This window comes from Bufo bufo, chromosome 5 (genome assembly GCF_905171765.1).
Source record: "Bufo bufo chromosome 5, aBufBuf1.1, whole genome shotgun sequence".
Classification (NCBI taxonomy): domain Eukaryota; kingdom Metazoa; phylum Chordata; class Amphibia; order Anura; family Bufonidae; genus Bufo; species Bufo bufo.
This window is the reverse complement of record NC_053393.1, coordinates 80,446,993-80,464,713: the sequence shown is the minus strand read 5'-3', so window position 1 is coordinate 80,464,713 and position 17,721 is coordinate 80,446,993. Positions and strand designations below refer to the sequence as shown.

Genomic DNA, 17,721 nt, shown 5'->3' with positions numbered 1-17,721 from the left:
GTGATATGTTTATAGAGCAGTTTGTCATGGATGCAATGATACCGAATATGTCTACTATTTATTTATTATTTTAATTTATTTCAGGTTTACACAATAAAATCATTTATGAAAAAATGTTTCAGTGTCTCCATTTTCTGAGAGCCATGTGTTTTTCTTTGGGCAACTGTCTTATGAAGGGGCTCATTTTTTGCGGGATCAGGTAACAGTTTGGTACTTTTTTCAGGTACATTTGACTTTTTGACCACTTGGTATTGCACCTTTTGTGATGTAAGGTGACAAAAAATGTCTTCCTTTGGCAAAATATTTTACCGCATATATCCGACGGGGTAGATTATGCGATATCTTTATAGAGACGGTCGTTTACGGACACGGCCATACCTAAAGTCTTTATTTTTTTTACAACTTTATTTGTATTAGGGCTCAAGCACACGACCATATGTATTTTGCAGTCCGCAAAAATTACAGATGGCGTTCCGTATTTTGCGGAACAGAACAGCTGGTGTGTGCATGAGCCCTTAGGGGAAAGGAACGTGTTTTTTTTATGAAAAAAACTTTTTATCTCTGTTCCACTCTGGAACTTCAACTTTTTGGGGTCTGATCCTCTCTGCAATGCATTACAATACATCTGTATTATAATGCATTGCCTGTCAGTGTATTACCAGTGCAGGAGGAAAGCCAATAAGAATCGAGCTCTTCCTTTGGCAGATGAAAGCAGCCACCGGATTGGTCTGTATGGGGAGTTCACTTCCCTACACACTGGTTGTATAAACCTCCCTCATGGTATCTGTGCAGCTATATACCGGCACACAGCCGCCATGTCTGCACAGCTTGCAAACCAGAGCACCACAGAGACAAGCCCCCTGCTGCACATGGAAGCCGCTCCCGCCATCCTTCTCCCCTCCTCCTGCATGTCCCCACTTATCCCTTCCCCACCCCCTCCTCAGGGGTCGCCGCCTGTTGTATCATGGACACAGGGAAGCGGTTCTTCTCCGGCTCCCGGCACGGAGGCCTCGGGCTGCTGCAGTGCTTGTACATAACGGCGGTGTGCTACGCCATCCCGCTGCAGCGTCCTCAGGACTGCACGGCGCAGCAGTACTACCACCCGGGGAACCTCTCCTGCGTACAGTGCCCGAGCACACAGCGGCCCAGCCACGACGGTACAGTTCCTAGATCCATCCGCAGACTGAACGCGTATGACCAGGACCTTTTATATATACAGGAGCGCAGGCAACGCGCCCGGGAGCAGCCCATAGCAACCAATCAGATCATTGTATTCCTTATTTACCCAGGCGGGAAAATGAAAGCAAGAATCTGATTGGTTACTATGAGCAACTGCTCCACCTTGTCTGTGTATACATGGGGTCTGTAGAAGCAGGTGTACAGGGCACAATACTAATCAGTCAGTGTAGCTGCAGTAATATATATATATATATATATAATTTCTTACTGTTAGTTTGTTGTATTTGGTAATGTTGCTCCTATGACCTGTATTGTGGCCCTCCATGTAGGAGCCATAAGCCCATCCAGACACAGTGGCCAATAGTCACAAATTTTCCAGTACCGATACGGTATGTTACGGTACCTTTATATTTGTGCACCTATTGGCCACTGGGAGTGCTCAAAGTTCTGCAACCCCATGGAGGCCAAGCCTTTAAGGGGTTATCCAAGACCTATAATGCTCCTCGCTCCCTGGCACACGCATTGCTTCTGATGCCAGCACAGCCGCCGCTGCATCTCCCTGTCAAGCGGATGAAAACAACTGCAGGGGAAGGGGAGCGGGCAGCCAATAGCAGGCCGCAACGGGAACGGGGGGGGGGGGGGGGGGAGCATTATTGGTCTTGGATAACCCCTTTAAAGGGTTTTTTCCAAGACTTTATAACTGATAACCTATTCTCAGTATCTGAGCGCTGATCAGCTGTTTGAGAAGATACCATGTGATGTCACGTTCATCGGTCACGTGGCCTAGGTGCAGCTCAGCCCCATGTAAATGAATGGGGCTGAGCTTTGATACCAAGCACAGCCACTATACAATGTACGGCGCTGTGCTTGGTGAGCAGGGAGATGTCTGTGTCGCTACTGTGAGCGCTGGTGCCTTCTCAAACAGCTGAGAAGTCGGACCCCCACCCCCACCGTGAGGATAGGTCATCAGTTATAAAATCTTGGAAAACCCTTTCAACTCCCATTCAAAGTACGACGCTCATGGGTGTGTGGGGTGACCAGTAATCCGTCAAGGTACCAGTGGTCGCACCCTCACTGATCTAACAGGGGTAGTCTAGGAATTCACTATTGGTCTCCAGTATAGGTCCTCCACTGGCAGGAGTCCCCCCCCCCCCAAGGCAGTTCTACCGCTGGAACTACACAACTTCATCCTGAGCTACCACAAACCAGCTGGCAGACCCCTGACGATCAGAGTAAAACCCTGGATAACCCCTTAAGGCCCCTTTCACACAGGCGAGAATTTCGCGCAGGTGCAATGCGTGAGGTGAACGGACCCATTAACTTCAATAGGGCTGTTCAGATGAGCGGTGATTTTCATGCATCACTTGTGCGATGCGTAAAAATCGCAGCATGTTCTATATTCTGCGTTTTTCACGCAACGCAGGCCCCATAGAAATGAATGGGTCTGCGTGAAAATCGCAAGCATCCGCAAGCAAGTGCGGATGCGGTGCGATTTTCACGCGTGGTTGCTAGGAGACGATCGGGATGAGCAACCCCATTAAAGTAAATTCACTATTATTTCCCCTTATGACATGGTTACAAGGGAAAATAATAGCATTCTTAATACAGAATGCTTACTAAGGGGTTACTAAGGGGTTAAAAAAAAATAAAAAATGAACTCACCTCATCCTGTTGTTCGCGCAGCCGGCATCATCTTCTTTCTTCTTCTTTCAGGACCTGCAAAATGACCTTTGGTGATGTAATCTTCTATCTTCATTCAGCAGGACCTGCGCTGACGTCACCACGTGGTGAGCACGATTACATCATCAAGGGTCATTTTGCAGGTCCCAAAAGAAGAAGAAAGAAGACGATGCCGGCTGTGCGAACAAGAGGATGAGGTGAGTTAATGTTTTTTATTTTTTAACCCCTCAAGCCACATTTTAGTAAGCATTCTGTATTAAGAATGCTATTATTTTCCCTTATGACCATGTTATAATGGAAAATAATAAAATCTACAGAACACCGAACCCAAACCCGAACTTCAGTGAAGAAGTTTGGGTCTGGGTACCACATTCAGTTTTTTATCACACTAGTGCAAAACGCATTGCACCCGTGCGATAAAAACTGAACAATGCAACGCAATCACAGTCAAAACTGACTGAAATTGCCTGCGCACTCGCGCGGGTTTCCCGCAATGCACACGCAACGCATCCGGAGCAGATCCGGGACGCCCGTGTGAAAGAGGCCTAAGGCCTCTTTCACACGAGCGAGTCTTCCGCGCGGGTGTGATGCGTGATGTGAATTCATAGCACCCACACGGAATCTGGACCCATTCATTTCAATGGGTCTGTGTACATGAGCGTTTTTTTCACGCAGCATGTTCTATATTCTGCGTTTTTCACGCAGCCCTTGCCCCATAGAAGGGCTGCGTGAAAAACGCATTGCATCCGGAAGCAAGTGCGGGTGCGATGGGTTTTTCACTGATAGTTGCTAAGAGATGTTGTTTGTAAACCTTTGTTTTTTATCACGCGCGTGAAAAACGCATTGCACCCGCGCAGAAAAAACTGAACTGAACGCAATCGCAGACAAAACTGACTGAACTTAAACTAAACGCACCCTAAACGCACCCTGAACGCATCCAGACCTAATCCGTCACACTCGTGTGAAAGGGGCCCTAAGGCTACCTGCACACTTTGCGGATTATGTGCGTTTTTTTTATTGGGGATTTATATGCAGAAAAACCACAGCGTAATTCAGTACCAGCTACGTGTATGAGATTAAACAAATCGAATAATCTGCAGCATGTCAACTGTTTGTGCGATTTTTGGTGCGGATTTCACCCTTTTCAAGGGAAGATCAGGGTCTGCGGAAAATCCACACCAAAAACTGCAAGTAACGCATGTTGTTTTTGGTGAGGAAGCGCACCAAAAATCCTTTTGCCCACTGCCTGTCAATCAAAGCAGCCAGGGAATGGCTGACCCCAGAAAGGAGTGGAGCTTGGGTACAACAAGAGCAATGGTGATGCCCCCATTGCATTAAAGACCTACATTGCATAGCAAGAAGAAGTATCATAGCTCAGGAACAAAACCTCGGATCAACAAAAATAAAAACAGCGTTTTAATCAGGTGAACCACAGTTATGTGTCTATGCCAGGGATGGCCAACCTGTGGCTCTCCAGCTGTTGCAAAACTACAACTCCCAGCATGCAAAGACAGCCTACAGCTATCAGCCTACAGCAGGGCATGGTGGGAATTGTAGTTTTACAACAGCTGGAGGGCCGCAGGTTGGTCCAACCCTGGTCTATGCAAAGAGTTAAATAGAGAAGTCGCTGGTGACAGATTCTGGTTGTTTTATTTTGTTTTATGCTATTACCACATGGCCAATTTTAAAAAAATTTCAGACAGCCCCTTCAACTGCTGCCATAAAGTGACATGCTGCACTACTTATTTCAGGCCTGTCCTGTGAGTGTCTCCCCGGATATAAGCTGCTTTCCCAGAATGATAATAGTGTCAGTTGTCAGAAGTGTCCTGACAGCTTGGTGAGTATTTCACTTGGTTGTAAAGTAAATGTAATTTACCAGATATTTCGTATGGTTCCACCGTCTTATAAGGATCTGTATTTCGTATGGTTCCACCGTCTTATAAGGATCTGTATTTTGTTTCAGGGAGTTACAACCGATGGGTGGAATTGTATTAAATGTCCGGCTGGATTAACGTCATACGGCAGCTGCCAGTGTCCTTCTGGGAAGATCCTCGGTTTGTAATATATGTTTATAACACGTGGAATTTACTATTTGGTCATTTGAAGTAGTGGCATTTTACTGCACAGGGGCCACTTGGATTTTTCCCTACTGAATGTATTATAGACTTGGCGGGCAGGAGCTTGTAATGCAAGGCAGTCAGGGTAGGCTTTCATCTTCAGGGATCATGGGGTCCTATAGCAAAACTTGTAATGGTGCTCCACTCCGACCTGACCACCTTCAGCTGCAAGTTCAGTACATGAAAAGCTGTATGATTATTGTAGTCTCCCTAATTCACAGGGATAAACGAGTGCTGTGATGTCACAGTATAGGGATAATAAACACAGTGATGTCACACTACAGGGATAATAGGCATGCAGATGGGCTCTCTTTCCAAAGAGGAAAGAAAGTGGAGCCTCTGATGCCACCAGATGTAAGGTAGCTATCCTATAAATCAAGGATGGCCAACCTGACGCTCTCTAGCTGTTGCAAAACTACAACTCCTAGCATGCCCAGACTGTCTTCAGCTATCAGCCTACAGTGGGAGTTGTAGTTTTACAACAGCTGGAGAGCCGCAGGTTGGCAATCCCTGCAATAAGTCAATGCTCGACCTCTAAAACTTGCCTAGAAGCATAATTTGGGATTATAACTAAGGGTACTTTCACACTTGCGGCAGAGTGATCCGGCAAGCAGTTCCGTCGCCGGCAAAACGTATGCCAACTGATGGCAATTGTAAGACTGATCAGGATCCTGATCCGTCTTACAAATGCATTAAAATGCCGGATCTGTCTTTCCGGTGTAATTTCTTTCATATTTTTCGGTCTGGCACTAATACATTCCTATGGGAAAAAAATGCCAGATCCGGCATTCAGGCAAGTGTTCAGTTTTTTGGGCCGGAGATAAAACCGTAGCATGCTGCGGTATTATCTTTTGCCTAATCAGTAAAAAAAGACTGAACTGAAGACATCCTGATGCTTCCTGAATGGATTCCTCTCCATTCAGAATGCATGGGGATGAAACTGATCAGTTCTTTTCCGGTATAGAGCTCCTAGGACGGAACTCTATGGCGGAAAAGAAAAACGCTAGTGTGAAAGTACCCTCCCAGTACCTCATCTGTAGACAGCTGTTTTGGGATAGTTGGCAATCCCCATGAAACAGCTGTCGGCAGATGATGTACCTTCTTACCTATTATCCAAGTAATGTCTCAAGGTTTGTTTAAAAGGTTGAGCATTGACATAGGATAGCTACCTTACATGGGGTGGCATCAGAGGTTTTGCTTTCTTTTCTTTTTGGAAAGCCAAAATCAGTTGTGGATCATAAAAGCCAAGAACATATAAAGGACAGACTCAACTTCTTTTTCTTGAATTCACTCCTGGTTTTGACTTCCAAAATTGCATCTGAAAACCTGACCATGTGGCCGTACCCTTTGAATGTCATTGTGATGAATATCTTGTTGCCCAGTATGAACCCATTAAATGTATGTTCAAAAGGTTCATCTCAAATCTTACAAAATTGGGACAAATTTAAAAGCTTATAATCCTGTGTTCATCCTTCATGTCCTCCTGCAGCTTTCTGAATATTATGAGCTGAAGATTTCAAAATCCACACCCGTGTGGAAAAATTTAGCATTGTGTATATGAGTTTTTGAAAATCTCATCTACTTAGCTGGTGCTGTATTTTAGGCCTCTTTCACACTACAGTTTTATTTATTTTTTTCGTTTTGCGGGCCATTTTTTGAGTTCCGTATACGGAACCATTCATTTCAATGGTTCCACAAAAAAAACGGAATGTACTCTGTATGTATTCCGTTTCCGTGTTTCCGTATCTCCGTTCCGTGCAAAGATAGAGCATGTCCTATATTTGGCTGCAAATCACGTTCTGTGGCTCCATTAAAGTCAATGGGTCCGCAAAAAAAACGGAATGCATAGCGAAATGCATCCGTATGTCTTCCGTATCCGTTCCGTTTTTTGCAGAACCATCTATTGAAAATGTTATGCCCAGCCCAATTTGTTCTATGTAATTACTGTATTCTGTATATGCCATACGGAAAAACGGAATGGAAAAACAGAACCGAAACGGAAACACAACCGAAACAAAAAAACGGAACAACGGATCAGTGAAAAACGGACCGCAAAACACTGAAATAGCCATACGGTAGTGTGAAAGAGGCCTTAGGCCTCCTGCACAAGGCCGTTTTTTTTTTTTTTCCCGTTTACTGGCCGTTTTTTGCGTTCCGTATACGGTCCGTATACGGAACCATTCATTTCAATGGTTCCGCCAAAAAAACGGAATGTACTCCGTATGCATTCCGTTTCCGTTTTTCCGTTCGAGGCTGCATTCACACGCCCGGCGCCCCCATAGAAATACCTATTCTTGTCCGCAAGCTGCGGACAAGAATAGGACATGCTCTATATTTTTGCGGAGCTGCGGACCCAAAATCGGGGCCGCGCTCCGCAATTGCGGCTGCAGACAGCACACTGTGTGCTGTCCGCATCCATTCCGTCCCCATAGAGAATGAATGGGTCCGCACCCATTCCGCAAAATTGCGGAAAGGATGCGGACCCATTTTGCGGACGTGTGAATGGAGCCTTAACATAGAACATGTCCTATTATTGCCCGCAAATCACATTCAGTGGCTCCATTCAAGTCAATGGGTCCGCAAAAAAAAACGGTACACATACGGAAATGCATCCGTATGTCTTCCGTTTCCGTTCCGTTTTTTGCTGAACCATCTTTTGAAAATGTTATGCCTAGCCCAATTTTATCTATGTAATTACTGTATACTGTATATGCCATACGGAAAAACGGAACGGAAAAACGGAAACAAAAAACGGAACAACGGATCCGTGAAAAACGGACCGCAAAACACTGAAAAAGCCATACGGTCGTGTGCAATAGGCCTTAGGCCTCATGCACACGACCATATTTTTTCACGGTCCGCAAAACGGGGTTCCGTTGGTCCGTGATCCGTGACCGTTTTTTCGTCCGTGGGTCTTCCTTGATTTTTGGAGGATCCACGGACATGAAAAAAAAGTCGTTTTGGTGTCCGCCTGGCCGTGCGGAGCTAAACGGATCCGTCCTGAATTACAATGCAAGTCAAGGGGACGGATCCGTGAAAGTCAATGGGTCCGCGAAAAAAAAACGGAAAACGGCACAACGGCCACGGATGCACACAACGGTCGTGTGCATGAGGCCTTATGCTGAGTATTTTCCACAGCAAAATCCACTCAGAACATCTGTGCATAATACACACCATGTGCATATACCCTCACATAGGTTTTTTGGACATTTTTGCTGCATTTCTTTAAGGCTACTTTCACACCTGCGTTCAGGTGTCCGCTCGTGAGCTCCGTTTGAAGGGGCTCACAAGCGGCACCGAACGCAGCCGTCCAGCCCTAATGCATTCTGAGTGGACGCGGATCCGCTCAGATTGCATCAGTCTGCCAGCGTTCAGCCTCCGCTCAGCGAGCGGACACCTGAACGCTGCTTGCAGCGTTCGGGTGTCCGCCTGGCCGTGCGGAGGCAAGCGGATCCGTCCAGACTTACAATGTAAGTCAATGGGGACGGATCAGTTTGAAGATGACACAATATGGCTCAATCTTCAAACGGATCCGTCCCCCATTGACTTTCAATGTAAAGTCTGGGCGGATCCGTTCAGGCTACTTTCACACTTAGAAATTTTTCTAAGTTATAATGCAGACGGATCCGTTCTGAACGGATGCAAACGTCTGCATTATAGGAGCGGATCCGACCCGCTCCGAACGCTAGTGTGAATGTAGCATAACGTTGTTTTTTTGCAGAAATACCACTTCCAGATTTCAGCTGAAAGTGTACGGGAATTCATGGAACACAGAGCCGTGGCCGGAGCATATTTTTTTTATTGGCGTTTTCTTCACTTGCATTTCTTTGGTGTTCATGGTGTTTTTTTGTTTAACTTGCAACTAGATCCTGCTATGGCCTTTTTGACTCATTTTCTGGCGGTTTTGTGCCATATACATCCACAGTTTTTTTTTTTTCGCCCCAGCTTGAAAAAATACATGTGTCAATGTGTGTTTGCTTTTTTATTTTAATAGAGATCTACAGAGGAAATGACATATGAGGGGTACATACTTTCCTGTTTAAAAATGCATAGATGGCAAAAGAAATGGCAGAAAAAAATGCATGTACTAAGCCACAGTATTTGTAAGAAAAAATACACTGCACAAATGCAACAAAAACACAAAAAAAACACCATTAAAAGGCACGTAGCATTAAAATAAATGCTGGTGTTTTTAAAAAAAAATTTGGGCAAGGAGACCTTAGCGTGAATTTTCTGTGACTGTTTCATTCGTCTGAATGGTGCTTGCTGCAATCCATATACTATGTTGCTTGTCTAAGGCCTGTTTCACACTGGCGTTTACTCATTCCAGCAGGGGAACAGCCGGCCAGATCCGTAACTACAGTGTACGCACAGCTGTTTTTGATGTACACTGCTCCCCATTATAGTTAATGGGGCTGGGTGGACTTCCGGCAGCTCACGGATGTACACTGTAGTTACGGATCCGGCAGGCTGTTGCACTGAAGTGAAAGTAGCTTTGTTCTGCTTGCACACAGCCTAAGGCCAGACACAGACAAGCAAGTTTATTGTGAGAAACTCGCTGTGTGTGGCAGTGTGAGTTCCCCCTCTGACAGGATCACACAGCATTATAAGGATTTATAATGCTTTGTGACCCCAAAAGTCCTGGAATCTACAAAATTTCACTAAATGACAGCATTATGCCAGTGTAATTCAATAGATTCCAGGACAGTAATACACACCCTTATAAATCGCTATACTGCTATATGATCCTGTCAGAGGAGCAGAGGTCAGAACGGGAACTCACACTGCCACACGCCGCGAGTTTCTCACACTGAACTCCTCTGTGTCTGGCCTAATTCAGATAAGATCTGATGATATAATGGCTGGGAAGTAGGAATCAAATGGTGTTGCACAAGGAGCTTTGTTCTTGAAGGTTGAGGCTATGCAGCAATCTTGAGCACGACAGTTGTCCCCCGACTAAGGATCGCAGTGCAGCTATAGAAATGAACAGGTTCGCAGCGTAGGGTTGGGCAATAAACCGGTATTAACGATATACCGCGGTATTAAGAAACAACAATATCGCCATTTCTTAATTACCGCAGTGTTTTAGTGACGTCATAGGGGCAGACACACGTCACAGTGCTGAATGCGTCTAAAACATTACAGCCGGCACAGTGGAGAAGGAGAGAGCCCTTCTCCACTGTGATCCGGCTGCCGCTGCGCCACCAATGAGAAGGTAATAGTGAGGAGGAGCGGAGGGGCTGTGGCCGCTGCGCCACCAATGAGAATTACCCTCAATACCAATAGACTGCGGGTGCCGGCCGTATCACATACCCGGCACCCAGTCTCAATGACAGGAAGCGGCAATCCCACGAACCGAGGCAATTTACCCCTCAAACGCGGCACCTGAGGGGTTAATTGGCACGGTTCGATGGGATCCCTGTCATTGAGGCAGAGTGGCAACTGTGTGACATGGCTGGCACCCGCAGTCTTTATTTGTATTATGGGGTTAATTAGATTCATTGGTGGCGCAGTGCGCCCCCCCTATACCCCAGTATTATAAATTATAATCATTGGTGGCGCAGTGCACCCAAGCCCCCCAATATTAAAATCATTGGTGGCAGTGGCCACAGGGTCCCCTCCCCTCTTCATTGGTGGTGCAGTGGTAGCTTCTGATCGGAGCCCCAGCAGTGAAATCTCAGGGCTCTGATCGGTTACCATGGCAGGCAGGACGCTACTAAAGCCATCCATAGCTGCCATGGTAATCTCACTGCTGCCGTGTACACAAAGTAGGGATCGACCAATATTGATTTTTTAGGGCCGATACCGATAATTTGTGAACTTTCAGGCCGATAGCCGATAATTTATACCGATATTCTGGGAATTTTAATTTTGGAGGAAAAAAAAATTCCTACACAAATCTGCTGAAAATTAATATGTTTATTCTTTTTCATTTATACTTAATATTTATATATTTTTTTGTTTTTGTTATTTTTTTTTACTAACTTTTAGCCCCCTTAGGGACTAGAACCCTTGTCCTATTCACCCTGATAGAGCTCTATCAGGGTGAATAGGATCTCACACTGTCCCTGCTGCTCTGTGCTTTGTGCACACAGCAGCATGGAGCTGAACATGGCAGCCAGGGCTTCAATAGCGTCCTGGCTGCCATGGTAACCGATCGGAGCCCCAGGATTACACAGCTGGGGCTCCGATCCATCACCACCAGGAGCAGGGGAGAGGGGATCCTGTGGCCACTGCCACCAATCATTAATACTGGGGGGCGCACTGCGCCACCGTTTTTAATACTGGGATGGGGGTGGGGGGCGCACTGCGCCACCAATGATTAATACTGGGGGGCTTGGGGGGGCGCACTGCGCCACCAATGAAGATAAATCTCTCATTAATTCATATACAGGAGGCGGGAGCTGGCTGCAGAATCACATAGCCGGCTCCCGACCTCTATGAGCGGTAGCTGCGATCCGCGGCACCTAAGGGGTTAACTACCGCAGATCGCAGCTACCGCTCATAGAGGTCGGGAGCCGGCTATGTGATTCTGCAGCTCCCGCCTCCTGTATATGAATTAATGAGAGATTTATCTTCATTGGTGGAGCAGTGGCCATAACCCCTCCCCTTCTTTTGTCCTCACTCCTCTAATTGGTGGCAGCAGCACAGGGGGAGGAGACACTGCTTCTTCTCCCCTGTGCTGCTGAGGGAACACGGAGAGCGCTGTCAGCAGCGCGATCTGTGTTCCCCATACGTCATCGGTATATCGGCAAAATAGATGCCGATAACGTTCAAAATCCTGAATATCGGCCGATAATATCGGTAAAACCGATAATCGGTCGATCCCTAACACAAAGCACAGGGCAGCAGGGACAATGTGAGATCCTATACACCTTAATAGATCTCTACTAGGGGGCACAGGACAAGGGATGAAAAGATCCCAGGTTCTAGCCCCATAAGGGGGCTAATAGTTATTAAATAAAAAGTTTTAAAAAAGATATGAGAATGATGGTCTTCACTGCTATATTGTTCTCCAGTAGGGCACTTAGGTGGAGTTGCAATCCATGGACCCCATTTTATGCTTATGCGGTGTATGTTTAGAATTTCAGTTTCACCCGCTCATTCATTTCATTTAGTGGAAAGAGATGTAAACGGGACATTGCTGCATGAAGCGGAATGCATCTACTGTGATGGGTCAGAGCCATCCTTTACATGGCCTGATGCTTCTGGAATTCGGTATGTTCTTCAGACATTTATTTTATTATGTGGCTCTATTTCTTAGTTTGTTACTGAATCGTAGCGTTCACTGCCATTCATTGCTCACATACAACCCTCGGGCTGCAGTCTGCATAGTGAACGTGTTACAAGGCTAAGCCTCTATTTTGCCTTCCCCACAATAGGAGCTCTATATATCTCCCTCTGGTGGTGGTTGGATGTAGGGAGAAAAAAAACTGGTTTTATTAAGGAAAAGTGGTATTTGAAGAGAATTCTGATACTTATACAGATATGTTCTATAATTGATCAGAACATTTTGGGCATTTTTATATGAATGAAACAAAATGACAGGAACACCAACCACTTCACTAGCCTAGATCACCAGGGATGTACTCATTAACCATGCTACTGCCCTAGGCCACCACAAATTAGAGTAGGGCGGCCACTAGCACTTCCTTTTATCACTTTATTGGTCATCATGCAGGTCTGTAATTCATGTATCTATATAAGGTATTCATTGTTCCCATGTACTCAGGAGTGATATTGACTTCTGTGTAATAGTTTGATGTTCTCCTAGGTGTGAGAGGTGTCATCAGACATTTATCAATAAGACCAACTCCTGCAACTGCTACCAACCAATTATTTCTGTAAGTACTGTAGCCTAAACCAGCCATACACCTAAGATAACCTTTGGCTGAACAAGCGGTTGGCCGACAGCTGTCTCTCCTGATTCCTCCATGCACATGCAAGCTCTTGCTTTTTACGGGATGAGTTGTATTTATCAATGATACCAAAGTATTGCTGCCCTGAGCATATGAGGCCTGCCATGGCAACCCAACAGCACCCTGAAATCATATTTGCCGGCTGCCATTGGGTGACAGAGGCTGACCCATCCATCTGTCTAACCAGCTAGATGTTGCAGCCTCGGGGTTAAACTGCTGGGATCAGAGTAAGGGTCCATTCACACGTCCGTAAGTGTTTTGCGGACCCATTCACTTTTAATGGGGCTGGAACGGATACAAATCCACATTTCCTGCATCCGCATCCGCATTTTCGGGATCCGCATCCGTTTTTTCGGGATACGCAATTTTGTTCCTGGAAAAAATAGAACATGTCCTATTCTTGTCCGCAATTGCGGACCAGAAAAGTAATTTTTTATTATAGCGTCTGTGATGTGCGGATCCGCAAATTGCGGATCGCACATTGCAGGTGTCCGTGTTTTGCGGATCCGCAAAACACTTACGGATGTGTGAATGGACCCTTATCTCTAATCTTGCACATTGCGGCGAGATGTTTCCTCCTGTAGGTGGCACAGGTATATGTGGACATTACTATACGTCTATTTGCAGGAACACATTGTCAGAATCAACGTACAGTTACATTTCAATGTGGGAAAGGGTTAAAGTTTGGAAATTTAGTAGGTCTAGTACTTCAAACGGTATATGTTGGTTATTGCTAGTTGGTGTATTTGACAAAGTGAATTGACTCGGCTTGTATTTTTATAGGCTGGTGGCATATGCTTCAGTGACACAGGTCCCTTCTTGTCTAGACTTCTTTCAACTGTGCGATTTGGGCAACTAGTAAGTACTTGTATTTAGCAGAGTTGACTACATATGTAATGCGAGGAGTATAAACTCAAGCTAAGCTCATATCTGTTTGTTTTCAGGGAATAGTATTACGATCTGAGTGGCTCTCCACGCACTTGCAGGCCGCAGCGTCCGCTTGTCTGGTAAGAATTCAGATTCAGCATATGTGTGCCCTCATATTCATGCTGATTAATTTTTTTATATATTTTTATAGCAGTTGAAGCTTGTTTTTTAATTTTTTATTTGTTTTTACTTTTTCTAATACAGAGCGCCAAATCTTCTGCATAGATTAAATGATAACATTCTGGCTACCAGCAGGCACCACTAGAGGGAGCATATTGCGTGATGTCTTATTGACTTCTAGCAGCATTTCTCACCTGTCACAAGAATGAGGGGACCCTGAGTCCCCAGTGTCAATGTACTGGTAGGCACCATGGTGTCTCAGTGGTTAGCGCTGGTGCTTTGCAGCTTTAGGGTCCTAAGTTTGAATCCGACCAAGAAGAACATCTGCATACAGTTTGTATGTTCTCCCCATGTTTACATGGGTTTCCTCCCACCCTCCAAAGACATACTGATAGGAATTTAGATTGTGAGCCCCATGGGGAAAGCAAACAATGATAATGTCTGTAATAGGTAAGCGCTATATAAATGAGTAACATAAATTAAAAAATGTCCACTGCTCCATTCATTTCTCTGGGACTGATGGAGCGCAGTCTTTGTCAGTCCCATAGAGTTGGAGCGATTTCCTACAAGTGAATTGCCGCTGCATTCAGAGAGGGGACTTGGGACCCTTTGTTCTCAGGATTGCTGGGGTCACAGCAGTCGGACGCCGCTATCAGATATTTAAATTCCATATTATTATGTAGTTATTTGCAGATGCATTCCGATTATGTAAAGGCAGAGTACGGTCTAGGGTACATGCACACGTTCAGGATTCATGTGCGGAGAATCCGCACTGAAATCCGCAGGTGTTCGCAGGCAAATCTGTGCGGTCAATCCGCATTAATTGGTGCAGATTTGCATACGGATTTGCGTGCGGATTTGGTGCGGATTCGGTGCGGATTTTCCGCATGCGGATTTCACTAAGTGAATGAAGAAAATCCGGTCAGGAAAAAAAAAATTAATTGACATGTCGCGGATTTTAAAATCCGCACCGCAGGTCAAAATCCGCGCGGAAAAAATCCGCATCGTGTGCATTGAGAATTTCAAATTCTCATAGAATACAATGGACATGACCTACGGTGCGGATTTTCCGCACGCAAATCCGCGCGGAAAATCCGCACGCAATCCTGATCGTGTGCAGGGGGCCTTACAGAAACGGTAATAATGGACATATTTGTGTCTGATAAAACGTTATGCCTATTAATAAGTGATCTAGAACAGTGTTTCCCAACCAGTGTGCCTCCAGCTGTTGCAAAACTACAACTCCCAGAATGCCTGGACAGCCTTTGGCTGTGCGGGCATGCTGGGAGTTGTAGTTTTGCAACAGCTGGAGGCACACTGGTTGGGAAACACTGATCTAGAAGGACTGAGCCTATGCTTTAAGTAAATTTACTATGTGGCTTGTTTAGTTGTAGTTAATTTTTTATTTCCTTTTTGTAGCTGTACTCCAACCAGACAGCATGTCAAGCATTAGGGAACATGTGTGTGATGAACATGCATTCTGTAAGCCCCCAGAGCGCTGACCCGTGTGGTGTATTTCGGTACATATTCACCAATACGGCTGCACTTGGAATAGTGCATTTCATTCCTTTCTGGTACGAAAAAACCGAATACTTCATAAATTATGAAATGTTGCGACTGTTCATATAATTTGATTTTAATGTGTTCCACAGGAGAACTAATATCCCATGGTTGTACTATGATGACCAGCCAGGTTTAGCAGCCAGGGTCCTTACAGCCTCTCCATTTCCGGAAAACTTCAGCTTTAAGTTAAATGACCAGGTGAGTGAAGATCAAAGTGGGCTTGAAATCTAGAGGAGACAGAAGGGCAGATTCCGGGTTATCCATGACTTGGCATAGTCCACCAGGATTAGATTTTTGGGGGTCTGATTTTCACCACCACTGGCAATCATCTGCTTGAAGAGGCTATGTTGCTTTGAGCACCACATCCCCTATATCACTTACTAGATACAGAGCTGTACTTTTCATTTTGTCTGTGTCTCGTATTACAGCTCAGTTCCAGTCACTAAAACTGTAGTGGATTGTAATACCAGCCACAGCCACTGTTAAAAGCACACAGGTGTCCCTGGTAAAGAATGAAGAAGACGTGGCGCTTCCTGAGCGCTGTGAACCCTTCAAACAGCTGGTTGGTGGGGATGCTGAGAGTCGGACCTCTACTCATCTAATATTGATCGTCTATTTAAAGAGTAGACAACCAATAATTAAAAGGGTTTTACAAGATTTTTACATTGATGAACTATCCTCAGGATAGGTCCTCAGTACCTGATCGTGGAGGTCTAACACTCGAGACCCCCCGCCGTTCAGCTGTTCAGAGAAGTTACCGACGCTTGTGTGAGCGCCACTGCCTTCTCGAAGCTCACCAAGCACAGCGCCGTACATTGTATTGTGGCTGTGCTTGGTATTGCACTCAGCCCATTCACTTGAATGGGGGCTGAGCTGCTCCTAGGCCACGTGACACATGAACCTGTCGTCACTGGCTTAGGAAAAGCTGAGAGAAGGCAGCCCTGCTCGCAGCAGCTAATCAGTTGATCGGCGGGGGTCCCGGGTGTATAAAAATCTCGGAAAACCCCTTTAAAGTCCCATAAAGACCCTCTAATGGTGTAGAAACTTTATACAGGATAAAATTACACCAGGCCGATGGAAACTATGTCACATTTATCACAATGTTTGATGAAATTTATACAAATAAGTTTGTATTTAAAGGAAATGAATATTGTATTTTTTGGACTATAAGATGCACCAGATGCACCAGACTATAAGACAGGAGGAAAATAATAAAACATTTTTTTTCATTAGACCTCAGATCAGATCCCCATTCTTCATCAGACCCCTAAGCTCCATCAGCCTCAGCTCAGACCCCATCAGCTTCAGCTAAGACCCCCATCAGCCTCAGCTCAGACCCCATCAGCTTCAGCTAAGACCCCCATCAGACCTCAGATCAGATAAATAAATGAACTTACCTCTCCTGCTTTGGACAGTGATGCCACTCTGCAGATCCACTCACCCTCCCTAGTCTTCTTCCGGCCGGCACTACACTGTGAGCTGACGTCGCATAGCATCAGGTCATAGTGTGCGCCTATGTGCACTACGTCCTGACGCTGTGCGCAGTCAGGGCATAGTGCAGAGCAGGGCCTGGAAGAAGACCAGGGAGGGTAAGTAGAGTCAGCGCCATGCTTCCCTCACCGCTCCCTGCACCTCCCACATGCTAATGACCGCTTTCAAAGACCCACTGCCATTTTATCCTCACTTTTTTGGGGAAAAAGTGCATCTTACAGTCAAAAAAATGTGGTACTTATTACCATTCAACTCTAACCTGGTAGAGCAAAGTCTTTTCTTAGCGGGCAGGGCTTAGAACAGTGGGGAGGACACTTGTTACAGCCAGTTGCCTTACAGCTAGATACAGATCTTTTTGATTAGACAATATTATTTACAAAATCACCATAATAAAAACGATCCAATAAAATTTTTTTAAAAAAAGATGGTCTTTTGGTTTTGTGTCTCTGTTTTTTTCAGGCTGTGCTCTGTTTATTAGCTGTCCTGAAGTAAGGAACTTCATAATTAGTTTCACTTTTTGTTGTCTTTCAGGGACGGAACACAAGAATGAAATTTTTAGCAGCTGTATATGATGTTCGTGGAAAGTTCATGGGATGGAGGTCATTGAATGAAGGGCTGTTACAAGTAAGCAAATGATCTTTAAAGGGAACCCATCACTGGAAGAGGCCCCCTGTTTTAAATTGAGTTAAAGCCCACAAAAATACAAAAAAAAACATCAACTTTAG

The 17,721-nt window shown here is 45.3% G+C and overlaps 1 protein-coding gene across 1 annotated transcript in view; it reads left to right on the top strand.

Moving 5' to 3' along the window:
* Positions 1-795: 795 nt before the first annotated feature.
* TMEM67 (transmembrane protein 67) overlaps positions 796-17,721 on the top strand; it is a 72,519-nt gene continuing 55,593 nt past the window's right edge. The window contains exons 1-10 of the mRNA XM_040434308.1: positions 796-1,157; positions 4,611-4,696; positions 4,823-4,913; positions 12,095-12,194; positions 12,751-12,820; positions 13,679-13,753; positions 13,840-13,902; positions 15,362-15,516; positions 15,595-15,703; positions 17,528-17,620. Coding sequence (XP_040290242.1) covers positions 965-1,157; positions 4,611-4,696; positions 4,823-4,913; positions 12,095-12,194; positions 12,751-12,820; positions 13,679-13,753; positions 13,840-13,902; positions 15,362-15,516; positions 15,595-15,703; positions 17,528-17,620 — 1,035 coding nt within the window. The 5' untranslated portion in view covers positions 796-964. The remainder of the gene's footprint in view (positions 1,158-4,610; positions 4,697-4,822; positions 4,914-12,094; positions 12,195-12,750; positions 12,821-13,678; positions 13,754-13,839; positions 13,903-15,361; positions 15,517-15,594; positions 15,704-17,527; positions 17,621-17,721) is intronic.